The sequence below is a fragment of the Kogia breviceps genome, chromosome 1, assembly GCF_026419965.1.
Source record: "Kogia breviceps isolate mKogBre1 chromosome 1, mKogBre1 haplotype 1, whole genome shotgun sequence".
NCBI lineage: Eukaryota > Metazoa > Chordata > Mammalia > Artiodactyla > Physeteridae > Kogia > Kogia breviceps.
The window spans coordinates 48,951,154-48,978,490 of record NC_081310.1 but is presented as its reverse complement, the minus strand read 5'-3'; the positions used below and the strand labels follow the sequence as shown (position 1 = coordinate 48,978,490).

The 27,337-nt window shown below is 39.6% G+C and overlaps 3 protein-coding genes, 10 non-coding genes and 1 pseudogene across 35 annotated transcripts in view; 3 read left to right on the top strand and 11 right to left on the bottom strand.

Moving 5' to 3' along the window:
* DARS2 (aspartyl-tRNA synthetase 2, mitochondrial) overlaps positions 1 to 5,178 on the top strand; it is a 29,794-nt gene extending 24,616 nt beyond the window's left edge. For 3 of the 7 annotated variants that reach the window (XM_067031278.1, XM_067031289.1, XM_067031304.1), the window contains one exon: positions 659 to 1,888. In XM_067031278.1, the coding sequence (XP_066887379.1) occupies positions 659 to 873 (215 nt within the window). In that variant the 3' untranslated portion in view covers positions 874 to 1,888. Of the gene's footprint in view, positions 1 to 658; positions 2,085 to 4,613 lie in introns of those variants that run through there. The other 4 variants (XR_010840187.1, XR_010840188.1, XM_067031316.1 and 1 more) reach the window with 3 other exon arrangements.
* The window catches only part of CENPL (centromere protein L), a 54,677-nt gene extending 42,123 nt beyond the window's left edge, over positions 1 to 12,554 (bottom strand). Inside the window, exons 1-13 of one of the 12 annotated variants that reach the window (XM_067031355.1) lie at positions 12,411 to 12,554; positions 11,777 to 11,829; positions 11,546 to 11,578; positions 11,301 to 11,342; positions 10,931 to 10,983; positions 10,609 to 10,647; positions 10,288 to 10,328; positions 10,082 to 10,111; positions 9,833 to 9,886; positions 9,125 to 9,152; positions 8,899 to 8,938; positions 5,407 to 5,503; positions 1,402 to 1,502 (exon numbers count right to left, since the gene is read on the bottom strand). The gene's annotated coding sequence lies outside the window, so the exon portion shown is untranslated. Of the gene's footprint in view, positions 1 to 1,401; positions 1,503 to 1,796; positions 1,849 to 2,676; positions 2,808 to 5,406; positions 5,504 to 8,493; positions 8,719 to 8,898; positions 8,939 to 9,100; positions 9,153 to 9,832; positions 9,887 to 10,081; positions 10,112 to 10,287; positions 10,329 to 10,608; positions 10,648 to 10,930; positions 10,984 to 11,300; positions 11,390 to 11,545; positions 11,579 to 11,776; positions 11,848 to 12,393 lie in introns of those variants that run through there. The other 11 variants (XM_067031347.1, XM_067031374.1, XM_067031361.1 and 8 more) reach the window with 11 other exon arrangements.
* On the top strand, positions 4,718 to 5,265 carry LOC131742709 (ADP-ribosylation factor-like protein 5A pseudogene; annotated as a pseudogene).
* Positions 8,785 to 8,862, bottom strand: LOC131746932 (small nucleolar RNA SNORD81). Its single transcript, XR_009332709.1, has one exon. It is a non-coding gene; the product is annotated as a small nucleolar RNA SNORD81 (small nucleolar RNA).
* On the bottom strand, positions 9,010 to 9,086 carry LOC131747026 (small nucleolar RNA SNORD47). The gene has a single exon (XR_009332742.1). It is a non-coding gene; the product is annotated as a small nucleolar RNA SNORD47 (small nucleolar RNA).
* On the bottom strand, positions 9,709 to 9,789 carry LOC131747040 (small nucleolar RNA snR60/Z15/Z230/Z193/J17). The gene has a single exon (XR_009332746.1). It is a non-coding gene; the product is annotated as a small nucleolar RNA snR60/Z15/Z230/Z193/J17 (small nucleolar RNA).
* LOC131746937 (small nucleolar RNA SNORD79) lies at positions 9,954 to 10,038 on the bottom strand. Its single transcript, XR_009332711.1, has one exon. It is a non-coding gene; the product is annotated as a small nucleolar RNA SNORD79 (small nucleolar RNA).
* On the bottom strand, positions 10,405 to 10,469 carry LOC131747219 (small nucleolar RNA SNORD78). The gene has a single exon (XR_009332848.1). It is a non-coding gene; the product is annotated as a small nucleolar RNA SNORD78 (small nucleolar RNA).
* Positions 10,717 to 10,778, bottom strand: LOC131747037 (small nucleolar RNA SNORD44). Its single transcript, XR_009332745.1, has one exon. It is a non-coding gene; the product is annotated as a small nucleolar RNA SNORD44 (small nucleolar RNA).
* Positions 11,049 to 11,118, bottom strand: LOC131747208 (small nucleolar RNA SNORD77). Its single transcript, XR_009332838.1, has one exon. It is a non-coding gene; the product is annotated as a small nucleolar RNA SNORD77 (small nucleolar RNA).
* Positions 11,409 to 11,489, bottom strand: LOC131746910 (small nucleolar RNA SNORD24). Its single transcript, XR_009332703.1, has one exon. It is a non-coding gene; the product is annotated as a small nucleolar RNA SNORD24 (small nucleolar RNA).
* Positions 11,655 to 11,715, bottom strand: LOC131747252 (small nucleolar RNA SNORD75). Its single transcript, XR_009332855.1, has one exon. It is a non-coding gene; the product is annotated as a small nucleolar RNA SNORD75 (small nucleolar RNA).
* On the bottom strand, positions 12,093 to 12,170 carry LOC131747033 (small nucleolar RNA SNORD74). The gene has a single exon (XR_009332744.1). It is a non-coding gene; the product is annotated as a small nucleolar RNA SNORD74 (small nucleolar RNA).
* A 189-nt stretch (positions 12,555 to 12,743) lies between the features above and the next one.
* ZBTB37 (zinc finger and BTB domain containing 37) lies at positions 12,744 to 25,859 on the top strand. Of its 6 annotated transcripts, none has more exons than XM_067031330.1 (5): positions 12,744 to 12,831; positions 13,365 to 13,561; positions 14,640 to 15,599; positions 17,065 to 17,164; positions 17,757 to 19,544. In XM_067031330.1, the coding sequence occupies exons 3-5, from the start codon at positions 14,677 to 14,679 to the stop codon at positions 17,775 to 17,777; spliced, it is 1,044 nt and encodes a 347-aa protein (XP_066887431.1). In that variant the 5' UTR covers positions 12,744 to 12,831; positions 13,365 to 13,561; positions 14,640 to 14,676; the 3' UTR covers positions 17,778 to 19,544. The 6 variants fall into 6 exon arrangements, with proteins under 6 accessions (XP_066887431.1, XP_058896792.1, XP_058896801.1 ...); XM_059040809.2 differs by lacking the exon at positions 17,757 to 19,544 and adding an exon at positions 24,865 to 25,859 and having other exon boundaries at positions 12,762 to 12,831; XM_059040818.2 differs by lacking the exon at positions 17,757 to 19,544 and adding an exon at positions 24,865 to 25,852 and having other exon boundaries at positions 12,762 to 12,831; positions 14,643 to 15,599.
* Positions 25,860 to 27,337: the final 1,478 nt, after the last annotated feature.

Genomic DNA, 27,337 nt, shown 5'->3' with positions numbered 1-27,337 from the left:
TTTTTATTTAGATTACCACAGAGCATTGAGTAGAGTTCCCTGTGCTGTACAATAGGTTCTTATATGTGGAAAATAGAAAAATGATACAGATGAACTTATTTGGAAGGCAGAAATAGAGACACAGACGTAGAGAACAAACGTATGGATACCAAGTGGGGAAGGGAGGGCGGGATGAATTGGGAGACTGAGATTGACATATATACACTACTATGTATAAAATAGATAACTAATGAGAGCCAGTGCCTTTCTGATGGCCTTGGTTGCTCACACTGCTTGTTTTATCAAACAAGGAAGAGTGTGAGAAGTTCTAGGTAGCTTACCTAGATTGTAGGCTCTCAACAATAGGGACTTCCTTCTGTGTTTTTGGAGTCCCCTGCACAGCACCTAATTTTGTTCAACCTTCAGTAAGCCCTTGCTCAGGACTCATTAATTGCTGTGACTATTAATCCCAGTAGCGTGTGAATATTAGTCCTGAGCACTTTTCTGGAATGAGATAAAAGAAACCTCTCAAACAAACAAAAGTTCTCTAAAAAGGATCTATGCTTAGCTGCAACTTATTAAAGGTTCTTACTTAAAAATTTTCTACAACCTTTATAGAAAAATTAAGTCACCCCCAATCTTAGGTTATATTCTCATCTATTAACTTTGTATTTTACAGGGTTAGACAGACTGATGTGCCTTGTCACTGGAGCACCAAGCATCAGAGATGTCATAGCCTTCCCCAAATCTTTCCAGGGGCACGACCTTATGAGCAATGCCCCAGATTCTATCCCGCCTGAGGAACTGAAGCCCTATCATATCCAGGTCTCCTGGCCAACAGACTCAGAAACAGAAAAGAGTTCATTGAATCATGCATGCCATCCAGAAAATTAAGCTTTTGAGTTTTGTCCTCTTTGCTTCCCCAAGGCTAAAAATCAGATCTGCAGTTCAGCCACAGATATGACTTCAAGTTTTTAAATGGAAGGAATCCAGGCAACATTCTTCACCTCAATGAAGAAACAGATAAAAGGTATCCAATTTTAATGAGAGCATGCATTATTAGGATTATTTTATTTGGGACTTTTTTGAAGTTTCTTTTTACTTGGAGAGGTGTGAAACGTGGCTCTTTGACAGAGTAACATAATGGCATAGTGTTTTCTAATCATGTTTTTCATACTCAGATAGTAGATTTTTCTCTTAGGACAGAGGTAATCAAACCATATGTGAAATGTGGGAAGATTCTTGCCCCTTTAGACTGGTCCATTGATGGAGGGGTCAGTTCAACCAGCCTCATCAAGAGAATCCTATAAAGTAAGCTGGATAATGACATTTCAGCTATCAACATAATATAGTGAGAAGCAACATGATATAAAGTAAAATATCACTGAAATAAAAGTCACAAAATCTTAATCAGTGCTTTACCTTGCAAGTTGTAGAAACCTCTCTTAGCATCCCTTCCTGCATGTGTGAAATGTAAACAGTACTTGCCCTGGCTCCCTCACTGGCCTCTTCATGCCAGAATCCTAGGAGATAATATATGTGGAAGATAGTGTGAGTGAAAATGCTTTGAAAAACTTTAAAGCATTACTTAAATGTAAGATAATGATATTATCCATCTGTAAACAGTATACAGATATATCTATGTTATTTTATAGTTTAAGGTTAAATAAAACTGACATCTGTGGTGAAAGGAAAACAGTAATTTCATTAATCAGTATTCTGCTTATATTTCTATTTTTTAAAATAATCATTAATCCCTGAATAACACTTTCCCTCAATCATAAGTAATTGAAAATATTAATTGACCTTAAACCAACCTCAAATGTAGAAGAGTGAACACTGAAACTGATTGTGATTTTCTTATACGTTCTGTTGACACAAATAAAAGCTTATAATTAATTAGTAATTATAAAATGGGAATAAGGCCTTGATTAATGACATTGTTCTTTTCTACTTTATCTTCACTTTTGCCTTAACATTCTTTTGATTTACAATTTATAAACACCAAATATCAGTCTTATATTCCAGCCTATTTTTCTCAGTTCTGTAAGCAGTTCGATACTATAATCTTTCTGTTTGAAAATAAAATCAGCTTTGCTTCCAGGTCTAATTTGTGATGCTCAATAGGCTGTGAAGATTGTGACCTTCACTGATGCCATTAGGTGGAGCTTTTCCCTAAAGTTTGTCCTTTAACCCAGTCTCTCCCCATTTGTGGATGTACTCTGGAGCCAGAAAATTCTTGCTGGCAGAGTTCTTATGGTGAGAAAGGCGTCCAACTCTGCCTACCCTTTCTCAGTGAAGGGAATTTCTAGAGATGCCCTTTATTAGGTAAGAAAATGCAACTTCACATTCATTTACCCCACATCTGCATTACCTAGTTTCTAAATATAATAAATTTATTATTCACTGTTTAGAACCTAATTCTGACCAAAATATTGTCTTTCTATCCAGGAAATGAGAGTTACAAAAGATACCCAAGGGCTTCCCTGGTGGCACAGTGGTTGAGAGTCCACCTGCCGATGCAGGGAATGTGGGTTCGTGCCCCGGTCCGGGAGGATCCCACATGCCGCGGAGCGGCTGGGCCTGTGGGCCATGGCCGCTGGGCCTGTGCGTCCAGAGCCTGTGCTCCATGGCGGGAAAGGCCACAACAGTGAGAGGCCCGCATACCGCAAAAAAAAAAAAAAAAAAAAAAGATACCTGAAATCCAGAGAATATTTTCTAGGCTACAGACACCAAAGGCCCCAAGTCCCCAGATGTCATACAATCTCGTGTTGGCATCACAGAGACCTAGTCACTTTGGGCATCACTCAGCTTTTCTTCAGTCCTGCCTGTCAGGAAAAAAAAAAAGCTTATTCTGAAATCCAGGGAAATATCACTATTTTTTTTTTTTTTTGGCCACACCACACAGCTTGCGGGATTTTAGTTCCCTGACCAGGGATTGAATCCAGGCCCTCAGAAGTAAAAACGTGGAGTCCTAACCACTGGACTGCCAGGGAATTCCCATTAATTAAATATTTTCTCAAAAATAAAGAACCTAGTTACTGATAAAGTTGGAAACAACACAACCAGGGTTTTGGAACACACAAACTAATTTTAAACTGTAAGCCAGGTTTCAGTTCCAAGTCCAATCTCCCCAGCCTCCTAGGGAATTTATTCTATGTTGCAAGTTTTAAAAAGAAGGTAAGCAACTGCCAGCTACAATATCAATAGTTATTATTGGCTTCAAGAGAACTTCGTCTTATGAGCAATTTCTCCTTGTTGGGAAGAGATGTGTTCGATGATGAGTGTGACGTTTTATGCTCGTGGGCTTTGGCTTTTATATCATTTTATGCTCATGGGCTTCGGCGGAATAAAACAATGCATCTATACAGCTGCACCGTCTTTTCCCAGAGTTCCCCTCTCTGAAGAACCAGAACTGTGATACTGATCACATTCCTTGCTGCTGATTTTTTGTTAAGCCTAACTCATCCTAAAGATGCTGCCTTAAGGATACTTTTTTCTTGTTTGATGGAAAGTGAGTTATTTCATGACATGAGAAATAACCAGTACACAATAAAAATATTAGATGGGATACCTGTATAATAATTGAATATGTAAGGCATACATTAAATGCACTTCTAAGTCAGTCTTCTGTGTTTAAGACAATGGACTAAGTAGAACTTGAGTTGGACATAACTGGATTTAATTCCTGGCTTTAATACTCTCTAGTTATGCAACCTTGGCCCAGTCATTTAACCTCTTCAGGCTCCTGTATCTTTACCTAGAATAGCAGTTCTCAAACGTTTTGGTCTCAGGACTACTTACACTCTAAAAATTATTGAGGATCCCAAAGAGTTCTATATAGCTCTTTTGTTGTAGCAGGAATTAAGATTTAAGATTAAGATTTAACCCATTACATGCTAGCAAAAATAGTACATTTTTATTTTTAAATTATTTTCCCAAACAAAAATTAGTGAAAAGAGTGACATTGTTTCTGCAGATCTTTCTGATTTCTGGTTTAACAAGATATTGAATTCTCATATCTGATTCTGCATTCCATCTGTTGTGATATGTTGTTTTGGTTGAAATAGCTGAAGAAAATTTGGTCTCACATAAATATGAAGTTAGAAGAGCGAGGAGTATTTTAATAGCCTTCTCTGAAAATTATGGATATTCTTCTTTGATACTACACCAAAACTTGACAAATTTCTTAAAGGTTAGTTGCAATGTGTAATCTGAAATCATATTGGTAAATTTTTCTAAAATCCATTGGTCTGTATTATATTTTGAATATAACTTATGCATGGTTTTGTACCACTGCACATTGATCATTTGAAAAATATTGGATCACTGAATTATACAGATCGTCCAGGTGTTGACAAATTTCATTAAACAATATCTAAAAAGTCACATTGATTAACATCATGACTGATCTCATCATAAGTCTTTAAGTATGAAGAAGGTGTAAGTGCACAGTGACAGAAAATTTCTAAAATTTTTCTAAAATTTTCTAAAATTTCTAAAATTTTAATTTTCATTTGAAAGCTTGAATTTTATCTTTGGCAACAAACACCCATCAGATTTTTCCCCAAACTCATTTGTTTTTGAGAAAATATCTGCCAATATCTGTGACCTGGGCTTTGGTCTCTCTCCAGTTCCAAGGAAGAGGCTGAGGCTCTGGCGCATCTCTGCCTCCCCTTCTGCCTGAGTGGGAGAGGCCAGGTGGCCCTGGTGGCTGGAGGGGGCCTGCTGCCTAAGAATGTGTATCCTCTTCACCAGGATAGGAAGACTGTTCAACCACCAGGAGCACATACTTATCATTGTTGGACTGTGTAATGCAGAGAGAACTACCATCCTTTACCAGTTTTCTGTGAATGAAGTTGTACATGGATCCCTTACAACAGGAAGCAATGTAGAAGAAATAGTGATTAATAATACACATTTCATAATGTGGGATACTGGTGGCCAAGAGTCTCTTCGTTCTTCCTGGAACACTTATTACACTAACAGAGTTTGTAATAACTGTTGTGGACAGTACAGACAGAGAAAGGATTGCTGTAACTGAGGAACTCTATAAAATGTTAGCCCATGAAGACCTAATGAACGCTGCATTGCTGATTTTTGCTAATGAACAAGATGATAAAGAATGCATGGCTATAGTAGAAATCTCCCCGTTTTTGAAAATAATTTCTGATATATATTAAAGATCATTTGTGGCATACACAGGTATTCTGTGCTCTTACTGACCAGGGATTATGCCAAGGACTTGAATGGATGACATCATGATTTAAGATTAGATGATCTCTACTGCCCTCTTCTCATAGCTTTTGTATAATTGAAAACTGCAAAAATTAATAGTTTAGATATATTTACAGTGAACCGATTTAAACTTTTTCTATAAGAAGAAAAATTAAGACCACTTCTTTGAAAACAAAGATGAAGTCTCACCTTCCAATCTGCTTTCTCATTAGTTCCTTCCAAAGCAAGGTTTTAAAGCTGTGATGGACATTTTTCTCATAATGAATCTCTCAGGACATTGTATAGGCTGTGTTAAGTACAAAGGGGGAGGAAGACACTTTTAACTTTGAGTCTTATTATCAGTATAATCCTCCCTAGTTGAATGTTCTCTTCTTTTCCCACTAAGTCAAATGCAGATCACAGATATTCGGTTTCCAATATTTTAAAATGTAATGTTACTTATGAAAAGTATTTTGCATAAGGTTGTGTATGTATTGTGTGTATACAGCAAGTTCAAGTTAATGACTTTATGTTCTAAAGTGAATAACGCAAAAATTAATAATATCCTTACTTATGAGTACTGGCATTGGTGTTAGAGACATTTTATAAGTATCCTTTGTATTCTCTGTATTGTACTAACCAACCCCAAACCATTGAGCTGCCCTTTAAAGAAAAAAAAGGAAAAAGCTTGACATTTTGTACCTAATTTTTTTGGTTGATCAAATCACATACATAGAAACATGTAATCCAAATGAGTGGATTAGCTATCAAAGTCTTGGCTTAGTAGTACAAATAGGCAGAATTACACATTGGGCAATTATCACATTCTTCCCTTTGTTAGACCTTATGCCATGTAAGTTACTGAGTACAGGCACACCTTCTTTTACTGCACTTAGTATTTTTTACTATGCTTTACAGATAATGCATTTTGTTTTTTTATGGCAACCCTGAGTCTAGCAAGTCTATCCACTCCATTTTTCCAATAGCATTTGCTCATTTCATGTCTCAGTGTCACATTTTGGTAATTCTTACAGTATTTAAAGCTTTTTCATTATATTTGTCATGGTGATCTGTGATCAGTGATCTTTGATGTTACTACTATGACTCACTGAAGGCTCAGATGGTTAGCATCTTTTAGCAGTCATGTTTTGTTTTATTTTGGCTGCGCCTCATGGCTCACGGGATCTTAGTTCCCCTATCAGGGATTGAACTGGGGGCACGGCAGTGAAAGTGTTAAGTCCTAACCACTGGACTGCCAGGGAATTCCCAGCAGTCAAATATTTTTAAAGTATGTTTAACACAATATTAAAATCTACTACTATTTTTTTAATGTACATTTTTAAAGACATAATGCTATTGCACACTTGACTATAGTGTACACATAACTTTTACATGTACTGGGAAAGCAATCCTGTGACTTGCTTTATTGTGATATTGGCTTTACTGTGGTGGTCTGGAACTGAACTCACAATTATTTCCAAGGTGTGCCTATTAAGTGTAAATCCACTAATCAGCCAGTCGTTGTGATGAAAGTTCTCAAGTGATTTTTTTTCAGCATTAATTGAAAACCATTGTGTGAAAGAATTGTCATCCCAGAGAAGTATCACCATATATTATCAAATTTAGCAGGAGTCTTCCTGGGTATTTAATTATATGTCAAGCATTTATAGTCAATGAGATAAAAGTGTATTTTCCAAGCAATGAAGATAATTTAATTTGAAATCTTATTGCTTAAAGTTGGAATCGTTTGAGGGTTTGTCTATAAGTTTTATCTTCTTACACTACTTAAAATTTTAATACTTTTAAGGATTTGGTTTAAAACTGATCAACGTGCTGTTATTTTTACTAAGTAACTTAGCCCAACATACCCTTTGTTTGCTTAGGGTTTTTTCCCAGTATCTTAAAGTTGAAGGTATTTTTGTTATGCTACCTTACCCTTGTTTTAAAACATATTCTTGGATACTTTTTATATATTTTATGCCCTGAAAATCTGAAGGCTAATCCAAACTGCCATGTTTTAGAATATTCAAGAAATAGCTACTCTTTTGTCTTAGATTTCATGAAGATTTTGATGAGTAATAGCACATACAATAAATGCTAACAGAAGTTTTCTAATATGAAATAATCCAACCAGGTATGGGAGATCAGTATTTAGCATTGGATATTATGTTCAAAATGCAAGTTTCAAAATCCATGTGGGGCCCACTATAGTACTATACCTCTAAGAGACCTGAGCATCCATGGATTTTGGTAACCACAGGGGGTCCTGGAACCAACCCCCCAGATACCAATGGGTAACTAACACTAATATTTGTCAACTTGCAGGGAGTTTCCTGGTGGTCTGGTGGTTAGGACTAGGTGCATTCACTGCTGTGGCCCGGATTCAATCTCGGTGTGGGGGAGACAGAGATCCCACAAGTTTTACAGCGTGGCCAAAATAAATCTGTCAACTTGCTTTTACATAAAGTTTTGAATAGTGTTTCAGTCAGTGGGAGTTTTAAGTAAACGTTTTGGCATGCAACTAAGACGTAAAACCCCAATTTAATGTTCCTACACACCTCAAATGCCAAATTAGAAAGCAAGCTGATATTTGATTGGCAGGTATTTACTTTCTAGGTGTTCCCGGAGCTAATGGTTTCCTTGGTATTTAGGAATTGACCAGCAACTCACTGGTTCACTAATTTTCTCATTAATGTGAACAAACCACATCCCCCCACCACACAAGAAATTTGCAAAACCAGTAACCATTTTCTAAAGGATGTTGTAACCACAGTATTCCTGATCTCATTCTTAAAGATCTCACTGTTATAGGTTTTTCAATATGCGTCTTCTAGATATCACTGAAACCAATTCCTACACCAATTTCTGCATCAACACTTGCCAGACCCAATCACCCTGGTGCTTACTACAGCAAATGGAGATTTTTCCCAATTTCTGCACTCCTACCACTACTTAACATTGAGCTTCTGCTTTTCTCTGCAATTTTCAACATAAACAATGTATTTTAATGATTTAATAGCCCATTTTGGAAATTAAGGATCATTGAAGCTCCTGTGTTCTTTCAACATTTTCATTCCTAGGGAACTTTCTTGCACAACAAAAAGGTGGTTCAAGCTCATCTTTCGCTTTTCCAGCCTCAGGCTACAACTCCAATGGTTGGTTTTAAACTGAGACAAATTGACCCAGGCATTTCACATTAAATCACAGAAAATTTCTGCAAAAAATATGCCTTCGGGTCTCAATTACAAAAATGTCCTATTTCCTTTCGTTCATCTCATTAAATTGAAATGAGCACACTTCAGATGGTTCATAAATATTTATTAAAATTCAAAGTTGGAGAATTCCCTGGTGGTCCAGTGGTTAGGGCTCTGTGCTTCCACTAGAGGGGGCACAGGTTCAATCCCTGGTGGGGGAACTAAGATCCTACATGCTGTGCAGCATGACCAATAAATAAAATAGGCTTTTAAAAAAACGGAAAGTTGTTTCCTCTCCTATCCCATGAGCATCCATCCATCCAGCTGCCTGCAAGAACAGAGAAACCATTTTAAGTCCCATTTCCATGCCAATTCTAATTGCATTTGGGATACACAGAATTATCAGATCTTTGAACATCATCAAGTAATCAGTGAGAGAGTTCAAGTTGGGGTGAGATCATCATGTATTCTGGAACAAGACAACAGTACTGATATTTTCAAGCCTCACCTGTCAACTGTTAAGATGCATGACTACTGTCATAAATGCCCTGAAAAGTAAAGACCATATATGTCAAATCACAGTAGAAGGGATAAAACTTGTGATACTTGTTGATAAAGTAACCTCAGAATAAAAATGGAACGGTTTTACAGGTGATATCATTCTATTCATTTGGCAGAATCATCACATCACTGGTTACATTCTAACTCACCATATATACCAGAGACTGACTGACCTTGAAGTCTTCAGGGTAACACATTTGCCTGTTTGAAAATGAAAAACAAAACCCTTTTAAAATTTGCCCTTTCTCCCATTTTTGTAGCCCATTTTTATATTTTTCAAAGAATTCTAGGGCAGTGAACCTATTCTGTAGGTGGATCTTTGTCACGATACATTTGTCCAAACCGAGAATGTACAACACCATGAGTGAACCCCAATGTACTACTGGACTCTGGGTGAAAAGATGTATCAACAATAGATTCAAAATTTTAAGTCCCACTCTGGTGGTAGATGTTGATGGGGAGGATGCTATATGGTAACCTACTGTTCAATTTTGCTATGAATCTAAAAGTTCTCTGAGAAATGACTATCAAAAATAATCAGCTAAATTATTCATTCTGGTGTAATCTACAGTATATGCCATAAAAATGTCCTCACAACATGTTAGCCTGTTCTTATCCAAAATGTAAATTCCGAATCCTGAAATTAACAGTACAGAACATCTGCATGAGCCGTTACACTTATCCAAATCCCTGAATATTTCTATGAGACAGTGGCTGGTTCCCACTTTCAAGGGTATATAAACAGAATTGTTGCAGCCAGATACATCAGATAGGAGCGAAAGACAGTATTTGCTCATCACTGTTAGTCTGCTGAACTATGTTATCATCATTGTATCGGCTTTAAACCACAATCACAGAAACCAAACTTGAAACTTCTATACCTTTACTTAAAACTTCTTGCTCCCTGCGTTGTAACCAGTAACCTCTCTTGACACCTGCAAAAATTTAATGAAATTTAATCAAACTGAATAGGTAATAGGTAGAATTCAAAAATTTTCCAGACACCGTTTCAGTATTTTAAAATCTTCATTCTTTTTCAGAGAGATTCCCATCTGTTTAATTTTTTAAAAAATCATCACTAACAGCATCTTGCTCAGTAACTACATAAGGCTGATAAAACACATACATACCTTTATATAAAAGATCTCCAAAATTTGCACCTGCAAAGAAATATTTCTTTAGACACACTTCACAACAGCTTAATACTAAAGCCGGTTTATTTCTCAACAGTCCAACACCAGAAAACACTAACATAGGTCAACAACTACTAAGACCGGCACATTTTCAAAATATAAACCCAAATGCCAGGAGCCAAAGGATCGTTTTCATGTCTTACCCCAAGCAAGCCATCCATGGATAAAAACGTGTACCCAGGATCTATAAGAAATGAGACACCTGTCATTAAAATGTCAATCTTATTGTTAAATTCTTCTCACTTATATTTGTTACAGGGTTCTTCAGTGTTAGATTTGTCTACATGCTCATTTCAGGTCAGACATTTGCTCAACATCATTACAAAAACCCTGGTTCAAGAGCATGCTCAACATGTACTTGCAAACCAGACATAGGAAATTAGCTTGGTAGTTAAGCATTCCACTTTATCAGCATTCTCAGTAACAGTTGAGGTTACTAAATTGTCTTTAACATTAATGCTTACCAAAAAGTTGGCCCAGACAGGTCAAGGATTCAAGTCCACCTAAGAAATGAGAGTGTTTTATAATAGCCAAAAATCAATTTTCTCCCCACAAATCTATAAAGTGCCTGAAATCAGATAGAGCTAATTAAGACCTTCACTGTTCAGTCAGTATTTGCTTATCATCACACAGGCTGCTCTCACAATAATGTATTCAGCACACTGTTCAAGCACTTTATGGGAAGACTGCTTCCTGTGCATTGGAAGGCAACCCTAAAAAGCCATTAGTGGCATTCTTTGTCTTGTTTGCCCAGTCAATATTTAGTTCAGTTACAATTTTACTTACCCCTTCAATTTTCAGCTTAGTGCCTACATAGTGCTTAACTTCCTGCATAGTGCCTACAAAAAAAGAGAAACTAGTTAGTAGTGGTATTTTACTTACACTATCAGCAAAAGTTTTACTCAGATTCATCAGACAAATGCTATTATCTTTTTCATGATTCAATCTGTTGAACTATGCAACCATCATAGTATGTTTCTTCCGATTCCCCCTCATACTAAATATAAAACTAGAGTGTAGCAATTTACGTTTGCAAAAAAAGAGGAAAACCCTAATTAATATAAGCACCAACATTGACTTGGTAATTTGTAACCCCTTATAAAAAAAAAGAATTGAAAGTACTAGATAAACATGGACTATAAAAAAGGTTTCTCACCCATTTGCCCATGGATACAGCATTAAGCTTGTGCTTTAAGACCTGGGAAGAAACAGTTTCATATAAACTTGGGTTCAATCTCTACGTTCTCTAAAGCACCATTTTGTGTGCCTCAGTTAGCATAATGGTGGTAATAATTCTCGTCACCCTCACAGTCGAGAGTAGCAAATAACTGTCATCATTGTGGCACATTCAGTGGACTTTCAACCTAACTTGCCTTTGTCAGGGAGTTTCAGTTAACTCACCCCAGCAGCGGTTCTCATCCCTTTGGTACACACCTAGAAAATAGACAAGGAATAATCCAATAAAACATGCTGTGCTGCTAAGTTAATCACTAATGTCGTTAAGTAGTTAAGCCTCAGAATACAATCTTTCAGAAATACCTTCTGCCCACTACTCTTAACCATCACAGGCTTAACATAAAGACCACATCTAAGCAGATTTCATTCTTCCCACTGTATTTAGCCGTTACTTACCTGTCCACCAGAAGCCATCAAAAGCCACACTGCATTCATGCCTGGCACCGTCCCTAGCAAAGATTAGGGATTTAGAAAATGCATTTTGTTCTAAACCTAAGTTTAAACCTTACGTCGTTTCCATACCATGTAAGCAAGTCGTTTACACCACCCATAACTGCATGAGAGCATTCCACCTAATTAAGAACCACTGACGGAAATAATGGTGCCGGGCGGAATGCAGCCTTTAGAGAACCACGTGGCCTTCCTGAGAGCAGGTGGCTTAAGGAGACTCGGGCCGAGGTCTTTAACAAAGACCCACTCGGTAACTCGGCACGCGCCACCATCAGAGCCGTTGGCATTCATCAAGTCTCAGATGTCCCTACCAACACAGGCTTCATCAGAGGCAGAGCCCGCGAGCCGGGGTTTTTCCGCAGTTCGGCCCAACAACCCGAGGAGTATAATTAGGTCGCGCCCGCACCCAACTCGCAATCCTCCCCCATCTTCATCTTGTGAACCGTGCGAAGGCCTGCGACTGGCCTAGAAATGCCAGCCGGCTTAAGGCGATCCTAACTGCCAAGAGCTGGAGGCCTCTCAGGCTAAGAACTTACTTAACATCACACAAAAGACGTACATACCAGGAGCCGTCTCGTACCTTCTAAAGACCGAGATGGCGTCCAAGCGCCTGTATATAAAGATTCTATTCCGTGACGTCATGACGCAGACTCTCCGCCAGCGTCGGCTTCAACTCCTCCCCTTCTCATTCTCTTCCTCCTTCAGCAGCACCTCCTTCCAGTCTTCTAAGCCCGCCCCCTAGGCCCCGCCCCCTGGCCGCGCCCCGGGGCGGGGACACGACCGCCCACGTGATGCAGGGCTCTTGCCCTCCTACGGACTGAGGAGGAGGGGAAGAGAGGGGAGGGGGCGCGAGGGACGGAAAGCGCTGGGGAGGGGGAAGGGGGGCGGTGTAAGGGTGAGCGATTTCCTTCCGGCACGTCGCCCGCTTCGGGGGAGGGGGTGGGGGTTTTCACTTCCGGGACGGTGTTCCGGCCCATTCCGGCCCATTTCCACCCCCGGAGGTAGGTGCTGCTCCTTGACTGGGCTCGGGCCCCGCACAGCAGTCCCGCTGCCCTGCACTGGGGCCGTCTCGCCCGGTCTCCGCCGCAGCCTGCTCCTGGGGCGCTCAGCCACCTCCCTCCACCCCGCCTCAAGGCACCCGGAGACCTTCCACCCGCTTGGCCCCGGGCCGGGCTGAGCTGCCGGACCCGCCCCCTCGTGGGCCCCTCCCTCAGGACCCCGGGATGGGCGGCCCCCTCCCCAACGGCAGCCCGGACACACCCAGATACACACACCCACCTCTAGACAGCTCCCCGCCCGCTTACGCCTACCGCCTGGACCGGGTCCCGGGGCGCCGCCCCCTTCCCGGTCCTCTATCCTCACCTGATTGCTTGCTCCCCGGCTGGACGCCGTGCTCCCCTCTCCATCCCCCGCTCCTCGGTGTCATTTCGCCCCTCTGCTTTTTCCCCGTTCCCCATGCTTCCTAACGCGGACGAAAGCCACTCAAGTACCGGAGTGGCCAACCCCATGCAGTTCCCGATTCTCCCTCTTACAGCTCTCACCCCTCCAGTGCCGACGGTAGAGAAAGACCTTACTCCAGGGGCTTCCTCCTCACTGGGGAATTGCCGGGAAGAGCAAACAAAAAAGGCGCTGGTGTAGGCTCCAAAATAAACATCTGAATTCATGATGGCATCGACAGAGGCTCTTATTGGATTAAAAGTTTCAAAACAAACAAAAACGCTTTGGAAAAAGGTCAGATTGGCTGAAGTTGGTTCTTGAAAGCAGTGTATACACTTCCCTATTTACTGATAACTGTGTGGTAAATACAGGGCAATACTGTGAGCTTGTCAGGATAAGCTCCTGAAGTTTCAGGTTTTAGGTAACTATGTATGCTCAAGTCAGTGTCTTTCTAATGGGATTTATACAGACTACTCTCAACCAGTGAAGACTATTGGATGCAGTTACAGGCTTAGTGTTTCAGCAACTTTTCAAAAATCTTTTAATGTAAAAATGTTGGCCATACTTGGTATATGCTCTGTTTTTCACCAGCTTTGGGGAACTAAATTTCAGAATCAAAGTATCATTACCACCCTGAAATTTCCAACTTTGAATTTAGATAGAGGCAGACTTATCTACCTTTACCTAATCCTGAGAGTGAACTTCTTCAAGTTCTCTGCATTTGAGTCCTGACACAACTTTACCTCCAAGTCCTAAAGTTTACCTCCAAGTCCTAAACCCAAAGCCTTTCTGTGGGGAGCTCTGACCCTTCAGCTTAGAAATAATGGCTTATACTCAGGAGGGATATTAGTCACTTTATAAAATAATGAACATAACTTATGCATCAGGTAGTAAAATATTAAAGGTATCTAATCAGCCCACCTGTGTATAATTACATTTATTCAAAAAGCTTCTTTCTTTCCTTCTCCAAAGAAAACTTGTCACCGCATTTTGTATTGTGTGCAAATACCTTATGATTAACACTTAGTAAAATCAAAATTGTCACACTGCTTTTTTTTACCCCCTCTATTCTGTTGAACTTCAGTTTTGATGTTATATAGCTTGTTAATAAGGAAAAATATGGGCATAGCTTGAATTTTTAGAAGTCTAACAATCTAACCATTAAAACTTTTTGGTTTTAACGGTCCCTTGCTGTGAAACCTAAACTACTAAACCTGTTGGTATTTCTTTTCCATGTTTAAACATAAGGAAAGTATCTCTATTTATTTGGAGATTTTGAAATTTTACCAGATAATATTTTTAAATAGGTGTGAATTGGAAAGCCTGAGGGGACTGGTTATAATTACTAACAACAGTTCATTTCCTCTTTCAGCAGGGTTGAATGCCTGCCTACTCCCTCAGGCACGACCATGGAGAAGAGTGGGAACATACAACTGGAGATCCCTGACTTTAGCAACTCTGTCCTGAGCCATCTAAACCAGCTGCGCATGCAGGGCCGTCTCTGTGACATCGTGGTCAACGTGCAAGGACAAGCTTTTCGGGCTCACAAAGTGGTACTGGCTGCCAGCTCCCCCTATTTCCGAGATCACATGTCCTTGAATGAGATGAGTACTGTCTCCATTTCAGTCATAAAGAACCCTACTGTTTTTGAACAGCTCCTTTCTTTCTGTTATACGGGGCGGATATGCCTGCAATTGGCAGATATCATCAGCTACCTGACAGCTGCCAGTTTTCTGCAGATGCAGCATATTATAGACAAATGTACACAGATCCTGGAGGGCATTCACTTCAAAATCAACGTGGCTGAGGTTGAAGCTGAATTAAGTCAAACAAGGACAAAGCACCCAGAGGGACCTCCTGAGTCTCACAGAGTTACACCAAATCTGAACCGCTCCCTTAGCCCCCGACATAATACCCCAAAGGGAAACCGGCGAGGTCAGGTTAGTGCTGTGCTGGATATCAGGGAGCTCAGTCCTCCTGAGGAGTCCACCAGCCCTCAGATAATTGAACAGAGTTCTGATGTAGAGAGCCGGGAGCCCATTCTTCGGATCAACCGAGCAGGACAGTGGTACGTGGAGACAGGAGTAGCAGACCGAGGGGCCCGGAGTGATGATGAAGTTAGAGTTCTTGGAGCAGTACACATCAAAACTGAAAATCTAGAAGAGTGGCTTGGGCCTGAGAATCAGCCTTCCGGAGAAGATGGGAGTAGTGCAGAGGAAGTCACAGCCATGGTGATTGACACCACAGGCCATGGTTCTGTAGGACAGGAAAATTACATGTTAGGATCTTCAGGAGCCAAGGTCGCTAGGCCAACAAGCAGTGAAATTGACAGGTAAGTTTTGTTTGCCCATCTAATGGCTGTTGTGCAGACATAATTAAAGCAGGCCCTCTGTGTGAATCAGAGTATCTTCCTTACTTGATGTTCTTAATCTAAATTTATGTTGGGGAAACTGGAAGTGTGCCAAAAGACTTGCATTCTAATTTTTTTAAAGCAGGAAGCTCCTAGTCCTGAAGTATTCACAGTGTTGTGAGAATTATGGTAAAGTTAGACACTTCATGAATCAGAATAACATCTGCAGTCACACTAGGATCAGTAATTGCCAGGGTTTCTTCAGAGTTCCAGGAAGAGAGCTGGTCATCAGCTGGGAATCTGACAGCATTGCCCTTCCTTGGTATGTTCTCACACAGGTAGGTGGCCTCTGGAAGTTTCACATTCCTTTGTAGCACTGTTTACTTTTCTTTGCCCCCATCTACCAAATTAGATGAAATATGGTACCAGCAGGGATTGTTCTTCTTAGTGTAATCACAGTAATTCCAAAGAAGAGCTTTTTGGATGTTTTTCATTCCTTTTTTTTCACTTGTCATTTGATGATATTTTTTCTGTCTTGTCATTGATGACAGCTGCTACCACAAACCTGACAGTTTCTTTTTTTCACCAGTGCTACTATGCCCTATGCCCCATGCCCCACTTTTCTCTTTCTAATGCATTGTAGTTGTTAGAACATTTCTTTGGGGGGAAATAACAGTAATTTTAATTTAAGTAAATTGAAATAAAGTCTCAATTGAAAGAAATATTACCAACTAAGATGGGTAATATTCTTTTCCTTTCTTAAAAATTTAAAATTGACTGTATGAACAGTGATAACTAAACAAGCTATGATTTTGGTTCGCATCTGGTCTTGAGAGACAAGTGTGTCACAGAAATTCAGAGAGTATATACTATATCCATTTAAGTTGGTCTTGATTAGAGTATTTTCCTTCTTGTGTCCTTAATAGTTAAAATATTCTTGAGCATAATACTTATTGTCACCCTATGTTAGCACTGTTGTCCCCCCCATCTTAGAACTGTATCAGAAATAATAGCTTAAATGCAAAGATTTTTGATCTTCATGATCAACATCAACAGTCTGAAATATATAAAAAATTAACATGGGGCTTGGGGAAAGGCTCAACCAAGAACCTAAAAGTTATATAGAAGAAACAAAATTACAGACCCAGTTTTAATTTATTCTTTTTTGGTCTTCTGGGGCTTATATAAGGATAGAAGTTTATATTTAGCCTTAGCTTCACCAGGTCATATTGGCTGTGTCATTTTGTATTTCTTACATTTACTAGGGCAAGCTTTTCTTATTTCATGTATGATTCTGTATTGGCTCCATGAAAGGACTTCTTAGAAATCTGTTGTTCAGTTTGTTCCCCCTTCCTAGACTATGGGATAAAGGAGGCAGACATCACCATTTTTTAAGTTCCTTGACACTACTTTTCTATTAGTCCCCTTTGTGCTCCTCTTCCGACAGATTTAGCCCCTCCGGCAGTGTTGTTCCCTTGACGGAGAGACACAGAGCCAGAAGTGAGTCTCCTGGGAGAATGGATGAGCCTAAGCAACCCAGCTCCCAGGTATGTAGTTGTGGATTTAGAATTGCTGCAGTGGTTGAAGAAATTGCCACTGTGTGTGAACATAGTATAATGAAAGAAAGGAAAGATGTAGGAGAGGTAACATTGGCCCTGTTTAATAAGTACTGTATATGATTACTTTTCTCTTTATTCTTGCTTGTGAGCATGCAGGAAATACACTTTTGGTGTCAGCTGATTTGGGGAAATAGTAAAGGATAAGATTGTGAAACTCTTTCCTGATTATAGGAGCCAGTCTATAGTCCTAAGAGTAATAAAAATAACCTGAAAACTACATGCAGGTAATGTAGGACCTGGGATGGAGAGAGTTTGATTTTGTACATGTGTGGATATAAGACTACATAATTATTAGTTTATATAGTATTGTAGTTGTGTAAATGAATTGCTTATGCATTTTTGTGTCCTGTTTGCTTTTTAGTATGCTTATATCCTTTCATTTATTTTCTTCCTAAATATCCTGTTAGACTAAATGTTCTAGAAAGGATAGGAATGATGTCTTCTATTTTATTTGCAACTCTTTTTAGCAAGTAGTGTAAGTATGTAGTTGGTTGATATTTTTGTTTATTTTTTCTCACAGGTGTCTATCATTGAAGATTGATTTTTAAAAAGTTGGTGAACTCACCAAGTAGAACACAATAAATTGTAAACACTGTGGCCCTTTAAAAGGAAACACTGGTGGATTAAGATTGTGTAGCTAATTTTTTATCTTCTGCACTGTACTGATAGTATCTTATTTAATTTTTATCTAAACCACTAGATGTTTATTGTGTATATAGTATAGTAACAGCAGTAAGACATTGTTATAAACTGTATTTACTTGTATATTATCATGCTGTTTGGTATCAGAAATGGAACTGCAACCATTATAGGAGAATTTTGTAGTTTTAATAAGGTGTGAGAGAAAGTGTTAGGAGCTTGAAGGAAAAGTAAGTTTACTCATATTATTAGGGCCCTTCTTCTCTTCATCTCTCAAATAAAATGTGATGACTTTGTGACCTATGTGACAGTAACTACTGTGAAAATAAATATAGCAGTGAGACAGACCTTACAACTTAATGTGGGCATAAGACAGACTAACAAATACACAAAGCACATATAGATTAGACTGTATAGACTTAAGTAACTGTGTTGTGGGAGTAGGAGTGCTTAAAAGGCAGTTACAGGAATCAATATCCACTTAAGAGAAGTGTTACTCAGGAGAGTTTAAGTGTGGTTTTTAAAGTAGTTAGAAAGAGATGACTTATTCCACATATAGTTAGGATAGGGACAAAAATTGGAATTCTACAAGGTTGTTTACCTGACTGAAGCAGAAGGTACAGGCTGTAAAGAAATAGGAGATAAGTAGTATTGTCTGGAATTGCTATTAAGAGATGAGTTAATATATGCCTTAACACAGGGATCCCCAACCCCCAGACCTCGGACTGGTATCAGTCTGTGACCTGTTAGGAACCAGGCTGCACAGCAGGAGGTGAGCAGCAAGCAAGCAAAGCTTCATCTGCGGCTCACCATTGTCAGTGGAAAAATTGTCTTCCATGAAACTGGTCCCTGGTGCCAAAAAGGTTGGGGATCTCTGCTTTAACATGGAAAGTTTATTATGATGAGTCTACTCACCAGTTATTTTTTTCCCACCACATAGAACCAAAACAGGACATGGACTTACATTGTAGTAAAAACAAATTTTGGTAGGCTTGAAGAGCTTCCTGATTATAAGGGTGATTTAACTGGAACAGAATACTTAAGGTCACTCCTTTATTCGAAATATTCTATGGCTTTTTCCTTTTTCTACCATATGAAGGTTAAAATACTTGGTCTGATTTTCCAAGTAATTTATAATCTTTCTAACCCAGCTTTTCCCACTATTCATCAGCATTAACTGTCCCAAACAGGCAGACTTTGTGCCTCAGAACTCCATCAGACTTCTGTCTCTGCACCTTGAGTCTGGAATACTCTGTTCTTCCCAGGTGTCAGTCCATGCAACGCCTAACTCCTAGTTCCATCTGTCCTAACTAGCCTAGTCCTCTTTGATCTCCCCTTCTTAAACCACTGTAGCATTTATACATGGTACCATATAATTTTTGCCTAATTCTCTACTGACTCATATAAATTATTCTTTTCTTATTTACATTAATTTGTCTCCTTCTAGATTGAAATCTCCTTGAGAGCAGAGCCCACATTTTCTAATCTTAGTATCTGACATTATCTTATCAAGTGCTCACTAAATGGGAGTTGTTTTACGTCTAAGTAGTTCTGAGTAGCTAAGATTACTGAGTAGGTGCCCAATAAAGAGACAACTACTAAATAAGGAATTATTTAGTTCCCTGTGAAGTCCTCAGTTTGGGAGATATTTAAATAAAATTAGTGAACCAATCAGATAAGTCCCTTCAGTTCTTTTTGTGTGTGTGTGTGTGTTTGTGTGTGGTACGCGGGCCTCTCACTGTTGTGGCCTTTCCCGTTGCGGAGCACAGGCTCCGGACGCGCAAGCTCAGCGGCCATGGCTCACGGGCCCAGCCGCTCCGCGGCACGTGGGATCTTCCCGGACCGGGGCACAAACCCGTGTTGCCTGCATCGGCAGGCGGACTCTCAACCACTGCACCACCAGGGAAGCCCCCTTCAGTTCTTTTAGTCTCTGATTAGTAACTAAAGATTAGGATTGTGGACAGCAGTGAAGGCCATGTCAAGAATCTAGACTGGTATTTGTTTTAGAAAATATGGGAAGCATTCATTTATATGGAATTTACTCATTGTATGGAATAATTCATTTGAATAGTTTTTGCGGCTTCCCTGGTGGCGCAGTGGTTGAGAATCCGCCTGCCGATGCAGGGGACACAGGTTCGTGCCCCGGTCCGGGAAGATCCCACGCCGCAGAGCGGCTGGGCCCATGAGCCATGGCCGCTGAGCCTGCGTATCCGGAACCTGTGCTCCGCAACGGGAGAGGCTACAACAGTGAGAGGTCAGCGTACCACCAAAAAAAAAAAAAAAAAAATTTGAACACCAGGTACATATCAGGCACTGTAAAGTTCTGGCATATTCGGCAATGTAGAATTATCCCTGTGCTTACAGAGTTTACAATCTAGTAGGGAATTGCCAACTGGGAGAAGTGAAATGATCCACTTCTTCGTGACAGAGAGAACCAGGAGGCAGCCATTTTTGTCCTTGCTTATTTTTTAGAGTATAAAGGAATAAAACTACCAAAGATACATTGTTACCTTTGACAAGGACCTAATCTACATTTTATGCTCATTTATTGCTCTTTTATTGCAATTTTATTGCAATAATTTTTAGGTGAAATTGATCATAATGTGTGAGTTTTCTGATTATGGTTCATGACAGATAACTAAAATACATTTACTTTCTGTTTGTGGATAATACTGCTATGACATTGTTTTCCTTAAAGCTAGGCAGTTTTTTTAGGGAATAGGTATCCTCAAGATTATGAATAATATTGTGAATTTTTGTAATGTTTAATAATAGTTAACATTTATTGAGCTACATTAAGCACTTTCATTCAATGCTCATAGCAATCTATAAGGTAGATGCTATTATTATATTCATTTTACAGATGAAGAAACTGACGCACAGTAGTTAAATAACTTGCTCAAAGTCGAACAATAAGTAGGATGCAGGTTTGAACCCAGGTGCCAGCACCCTTAATTGCTGTAAAGTATAACACCAGGCATTCAGGGATATCTCAAGGTATTATTATCATATTTGATTCCCATGAGAATTCAATGGAATTGGCAAAACATATTCTAACATTTTTATTTTATGGATGGGGAAACTAAACCTCAGAGAAGTTATTCTATGCTCTGCCCATGGTCACCCAGGACCTTTTAGTGGGATAATCCCTCATTCTTTTTTTTTTTTTGGCTGTGTTGGGTCATCGTTGCTGCGTGCAGGCTCTCTCTAGCTGTGGCGAGTGGGGGCCACTCTTCCTTGTGGTGCACAAGCTTCTCATTGCAGTGGCTTCTCTTGTTGTAGAGCACAGGCTTTAGGTGCACAGGATTCAGGAGTTGCAGCACACAGGCTCAGTAGTTGTGGTTTGCGGGCCCTAGAGCGCAGGCTCAATAGTTGTGGTGCAAGGGCTTAGTTGCTCCACAGCATGTGGGATCTTCCTGGACCAGGGATCAAACCCATGTCCCCTGTATTACCTGGTAGATTCTTAACCACTGCGCCACCAGGGAGGTCCCAATCCCTCATTCTTTATGTGAGTTCAGTTTTGATCATCCAGGGAATTGGAGCAGAGAGAAATGTTACATGAAATAAATCAGAAATCATCTAAAGCCTTACTATTCAATGCTTGACTTCACATACTGCTTCCCAAACCTGCTGAGAACCACCTCTATTCTGTTGGAAATACTGAAGGGCATTGTTAGCTAACATGTGAAAGGAGACAATACACATTTCTAGATATTCAAGAAAAGGGTATAAGATTATTTGCTAATTAGATTAATTTTTCTCCAGTTAATCCAGAGTCAACTTTTACATATTCTCCTCTTTGCATTGTACTTTACCTCTGCTACATGTATGGAATTTTCTCCTATATATTTAAAATGCTTATATAGGGACTTCCCTAGTGGTCCAGTGGTTAAGGCTTTGTGCTTCCAATACAGGGGGCACAGGTTCCACCCCTGGGCAGGGAACTAAGATCCCACATGCTGTGTGGCCAATAAATAAATAAATAAAATGCTCATATATATTTGTGTGTGTATGTGTGGTTTTGTTTTGTTTTTTTTTTTTGGCTGTGCTGCACATCATGTAGGATCTTAGTTCCCTGACCAGGGCTTGAACCCATGCCCCCTGCAGTGGAAGCGCAGAATCTTAACCACTGGACCACCAGGGAAGCCCCTATATATATTTGTGTGTGTGTGTGTGTATGTGTATATAAGCTTTTTACTCAAAACATACATAAAACATATATGTGCTATATATACCCATGCACACAAGGACTTCAGAAGTCATCAGGCTAAATAAATCAGAAATTTATGGATGGTGATATTTTCATATAGAATTTTGAATGCAAAGGATTTATAAATTCAAGATTTTTAAGTTATTAATTCAAAGGAATATATTGTTCCCTTTCCCTCCCAGCTTTCAGATAGGAGAAAACCATATTTATTTCATATGTTAAATATTTTGACTATTTAGATTGTTCATGTTCAGATTAAGTAAAACAAAATTAAGGTCTTAGCTAATTGATATTAAGGAATTGTGGTTTTTTTAGGTGCAATAGTGGTATTTTGATTACATTAAGAAAAAAGAATCCTCGTCTCTTAGAAATGCATACTAGAATATTTATGTATGAAATTATGTCTGGGATTTTCTTCAAAAATAATATGAAAAAGGAGAGAAATAGGTGAGGGTAAAGAAAAAACAAAATTGTTCATGTGTTGATAATTGTTGTGTGATGAGGAGTCAACACACTGTTGTGTCTAAAACTTAATAAAAAGTTTTAAATTGTATATCATTTTCCCTTCATTAAAAAAGAAATTAAATCAGAAAAAGAAAGCATTTATTTTGCAATAATGTAAAGGGTTAGTAATCTAAGTAACAATAGCAGAGTTTTAATGCTACTTTTATAATAATTGCTTTTTTTATGTCTTGAGTAATTTTATTTCAATGCAAGAAATTTAACTTAGTGGGGAGATACTTTATAAACTAAGAGAAATTGGAGAAATAATGTATAAATCACAGATTATTCTCTTTATTTATTTTTGGCTGCATTGAGTCTTCGTTGCTGCGCGCGGGCTTTTTTAAGTTGCGTCAAGTGGGGGCTACTCTTCGTTGCGGTGCGCGGGCTTCTCATTGTGGTGGCTTCTCTTGTTGTGAGCACGGGCTCTAGGCGCACAGGCTTCAATAGTTGTGGCGTGCGGGCTCTAGAGCGCAGGCTCAGTAGTTGTGGCATGCGGGCTCTAGAGCGCGGTAGTTGCACACAGGCTTAGTTGCTCTGCGGCGTGTGTGATCTTCCCGGACCAGGGCTCGAATCTGTGTCCCCTGCATTGGCAGGCGGATTCTTAACCACTGTGCCACCAGGGAAGCCCTCTCTTTACTTTAATAATCTGTTTAAATCAAACCACTAAAAATAATAGGTATGTAAAATTAGATGATAATACTTCTGTGCAGTGTATTTACCCTTACTATAAACAGTTTGAAAAGTGAATTAGCAACATCATTAGGAATATGTATTTCTCCTACTTCTCTTTGTTTTGTCTGCTTTTTGTTCAGAGGGCAAAATCAGAAACCAAGTCTTTTTTTTTTTTTTTTTTTTTTGGTGACTTTTTTTTTTAATACTTATTTATTTTGGTTGTGCCAGGTCTTAGTTTCAGGTCCAGAGCTCCTTAGCTGTGGCTTGGTGGCTCCTTAGTTGTGGCATGCAAACTCTTAGTTGCAGCATGTGTGTTGGATCTAGTTCCCTGGCCAGGGATCGAACCCGGGCCCCATGCATTGGGAGTGCGGAGTCTTATCCACGGCGCCAGCAGGGAGGTCCCAGAAACCAAGTCTTGTACTTCTTTCTCTGTGGCACCTGTCATTGTATTTGGTGGACAATAGTCACTCAGTAAATACTTACTGAGTATCAAATTTTTAACTTTTTCTTTTTCTTTTTTTTGGCGGTACGCGGGCCCCTCACTGTTGCTGCCTCTCCCGTTGCGGAGCACAGGCTCCGGACGCGCAGGCTCAGCGGCCATGGCTCACAGGCCCAGCCGCTCCGCGGCATGTGGGATCCTCCCGGACCGGGGCACGAACCCGTGTCCCCTGCATCGGCAGGTGGACTCTCAACTACTGCGCCACCAGGGACGCCCGAGTATTAAATTTTGAAGAGGTTATAGGAGGGAATAACCAAGTTAGTAAATTCATATCTCAGCCTAGTTTCCTTTCCCAGCTCTTTTGCCAATTTTCTCTGAGGTCAGTTAAATTTTTATTAGTCTTCAGAATGAAGAAAATATGTTGGTGTGGTACTAAAATATTTTTGGGTAAAAAGGAATACTGTCACCTACAAATTATATATGTTTTTATAAAGCTAGTTACTGTTGGGTTAAATTTTGATATTAATGATAATGCCATAAATATGATTTATAATGTGCTTGCCATAATGTATTCTGTACTGTCAGATATAGTAGCCATTAGCCGTGTCACATGTGGCTATTTAAATTTAAATTTTAGTTAACTGAAAGCAATTAAAATGAAAAATTCAGTTCCTCAGTCACACTAGCATATTACACATGCTTAATAGCCACATGTGCCTGGTGGCAACTGTATTAGGTGGTGCAGATTATCAGATATTTCCATCATCACAGAAAGTTCTGTTGGACCAACATTGCCTAAGTACCTACCTGATTGTCTAGACTATAATTGCAAATTAGAGTCCAAATGGATGGTATGAGTGGGCTTAGATTCTCCTATCACCATAAATTAAACATTCAGCAGGGGTTTAATAAGCATGCAGTTTTTCAGCCAGAAAGTAACTCAGCTGTCCTGTTCTTTTATGGTAATGGAATAGAGTGGCCTCGATTTTTTTTTTTTAATTTCTATCTTAACATTTGTACTTTTTTGTAGTAATTAATTTCCTATTTGGATTGCTACAAAAAATAAGCATATAGCTTAGTAACAGAGGTAAAAATAGATTTGATGTCTTTTACTATATATACTTAATAATATATATTCTTTTTTATTGTCCTCATCTGGTACAGGTAGAAGAGTCAGCAATGATGGGAGTAAGTGGCTATGTGGAGTATCTCCGAGAGCAGGAAGTATCTGAGCGGTGGTTCCGGTACAACCCCCGTCTCACCTGTATCTACTGCGCCAAATCTTTCAACCAGAAGGGGAGCCTGGACCGCCACATGCGCCTGCACATGGGGATTACACCATTCGTCTGCCGCATGTGTGGCAAGAAATACACCCGGAAAGATCAGCTGGAGTATCACATCCGCAAGCACACAGGCAACAAGCCCTTTCACTGTCATGTTTGTGGCAAAAGTTTCCCCTTCCAGGCCATCTTGAATCAGCACTTTCGCAAAAACCACCCTGGCTGTATACCCCTGGAGGGGCCTCATAGCATCTCCCCTGAAACAACTGTCACATCTCGGGGACAAGCCGAGGAAGAGTCACCTTCACAAGAAGAGACAGTTGCTTCTGGGGAAACTGCCCAGGGCTCTGTGTCCACTACTGGGCCAGACTGAAACAGCGAGGAGGGGGGGCAGACCCTCTTCCCCTTTGGGCCGTAAGTAACCAGCATCAGGGCCATGGGCTGGTACTTAGATTCACAAAATGCCACAACACCAGATCAGAAGATGTAAGCAAGATGTTGTATCAGCAACATACACAAGAGCACTAGAGGCTCTTCCCCTCTTTCTTCCCACATCACACTTTGGAAAATAATCAAGCAAATCAACTTTCTAATTCAGGGATCAACAGCCTTGGTTTGTTAACTTTATAAAAAAAAAAAATTTTTTTTTAACAAAACAATGATAAATGAACATTTATCTACCAGTCATGTTTGAACACTGTACTTTGGTCTATATCACCCTGGTGGCTGTAATTGCCCAGATCTGAAAAATGAAGCAGGAGCTTTGGTCATCTGAACCAGCCAGCCACAAGAGAGAAGGAAGTAATCATGATGGTGATGATGAGGGGGGAATTTCTCTTCCTTCCCTGCCAGAACAGGCAGTTTCTTATCTCAAGAAGGAAAAAAAGAAAAAAAAAAAGAAAAAAAGAATCCTGATGGTTCTTTTTGTTTTGAAAGGTTAGATTAATCTTTGCCCTGACAAGGCATCTGATACTTTGCCTGATTGTTTCAATGTATGCAGCCATCTTGGAGTGGTATTCTAATGGGCAGCATCACCTGAAGCACTTTAGGCACCTGGAAGTGAAATGAGCAGCAAAGTGTTTGCAATAGGTAGTTCTGCATTTGGGGGCGTGGGTGTTGTGTTGAGGAAGGAGGGAGCAGGGAAGGAAGTGTTTTTGTTCTGCAATTATCAAACAGCACAGAGCCAGCCATACTGCAACTTCCTGATCGGTATTTGTAAGCCATTGTGCTTATATATCTTCAGGTGTTAGGAAATGGCTCTAGTCCAGACGAATTAATGCATAAGGCTGACTACCAAAGTTTCATCCAGTCTCTTCGGCTCCTAGCTTCACATAACAGCAATATTATGCATCAAAAATGTCACTTTACAGTGAAATGAGCCTGGATTGTATTTTTAAATCCACAGGTCTCCATGTTTGATAACTTTTATATGACATTTTAAACACGTTTTTCTGCAATATTGTGGTTGTAGAAATTCAACACTATGCTTCTTACTGCAACTACAATTCCATTTCCTTCTACATATGTGATAGTTTATATTTTCAGTCCAATAGAAGAACCTCACTAAATCCGTGTCTTGCGTCTGCAAACTTAGTAATTCGTAAACCAACCATCAGCAAATTGCTGGTGACTCCAAGAGCTTTGCTTTTTAATAATACACTACAGGGCATTTACCAGAAAACATCATGCACAATCACGTTGCAATAATTTGATCAAGGGATCGATTTTAATCAGGTTTGGTTACTTAATCATTCCTAAGATTTTTAAAACTTCAAGGGACCTTTTTGGTAGTTCTGGGTATTTCTGAGATTCTTAATCCAGCACTGAGAGTCAGAAAGAATTTACCAAACATGTAGAGCTTTAGATGCCCTGTCTTGCGTGCAGAGAATGAAGCAGGATTATTAAGGGATGCAGGCAAGTAGATGCTTACAAGTTACAGTGCAAATAGAAAAGAGAAAAATCTCTAGCTTCTCTTAATTGATCATTAATTTTTTAAAGAGTATTTAAATATGTAGTGGTTTAAGAAATTGTTTTGGTGCAGGGGCATAGATGATTGTAAAAGAGATTTGGGAGAGGGGCTGATCATGCCTGAACTGGTGGTGAGCCATTTGTGAGAACGTTAGTAGTGTGCTCCCTTCCTGAGACTGCTTTGGGTATGTGAAAAAGTGGGTAGGAAAGAATGGCGTTGCTTTGATGATAGGAAGTTAGAATGCAAAGGGTAATTCTTAAGCACTCTGAGACCTGTACATATATATATACAGCTGCACCATATCACTAATGAACGGTTATTTTTTCTTCTGGAAAAACAATGCATCTTTTAATAGGAATGTAATAATGCTACCATTTGATTAGAGCCT

What these genes read in the sequence shown, in the direction of transcription:
- ZBTB37 (XM_059040809.2), top strand. Translation starts at nt 14,677, where the DNA reads ATGGAGAAGAGTGGGAACATACAACTGGAGATCCCTGACTTTAGCAAC. An exon ending in ACAAGCAGTGAAATTGACAG is followed by an intron (nt 15,600 to 17,064) that starts GTAAGTTTTGTT and finishes CTCTTCCGACAG; the next exon opens with ATTTAGCCCCTCCGGCAGTG. An exon ending in CTAAGCAACCCAGCTCCCAG is followed by an intron (nt 17,165 to 24,864) that starts GTATGTAGTTGT and finishes CATCTGGTACAG; the next exon opens with GTAGAAGAGTCAGCAATGAT.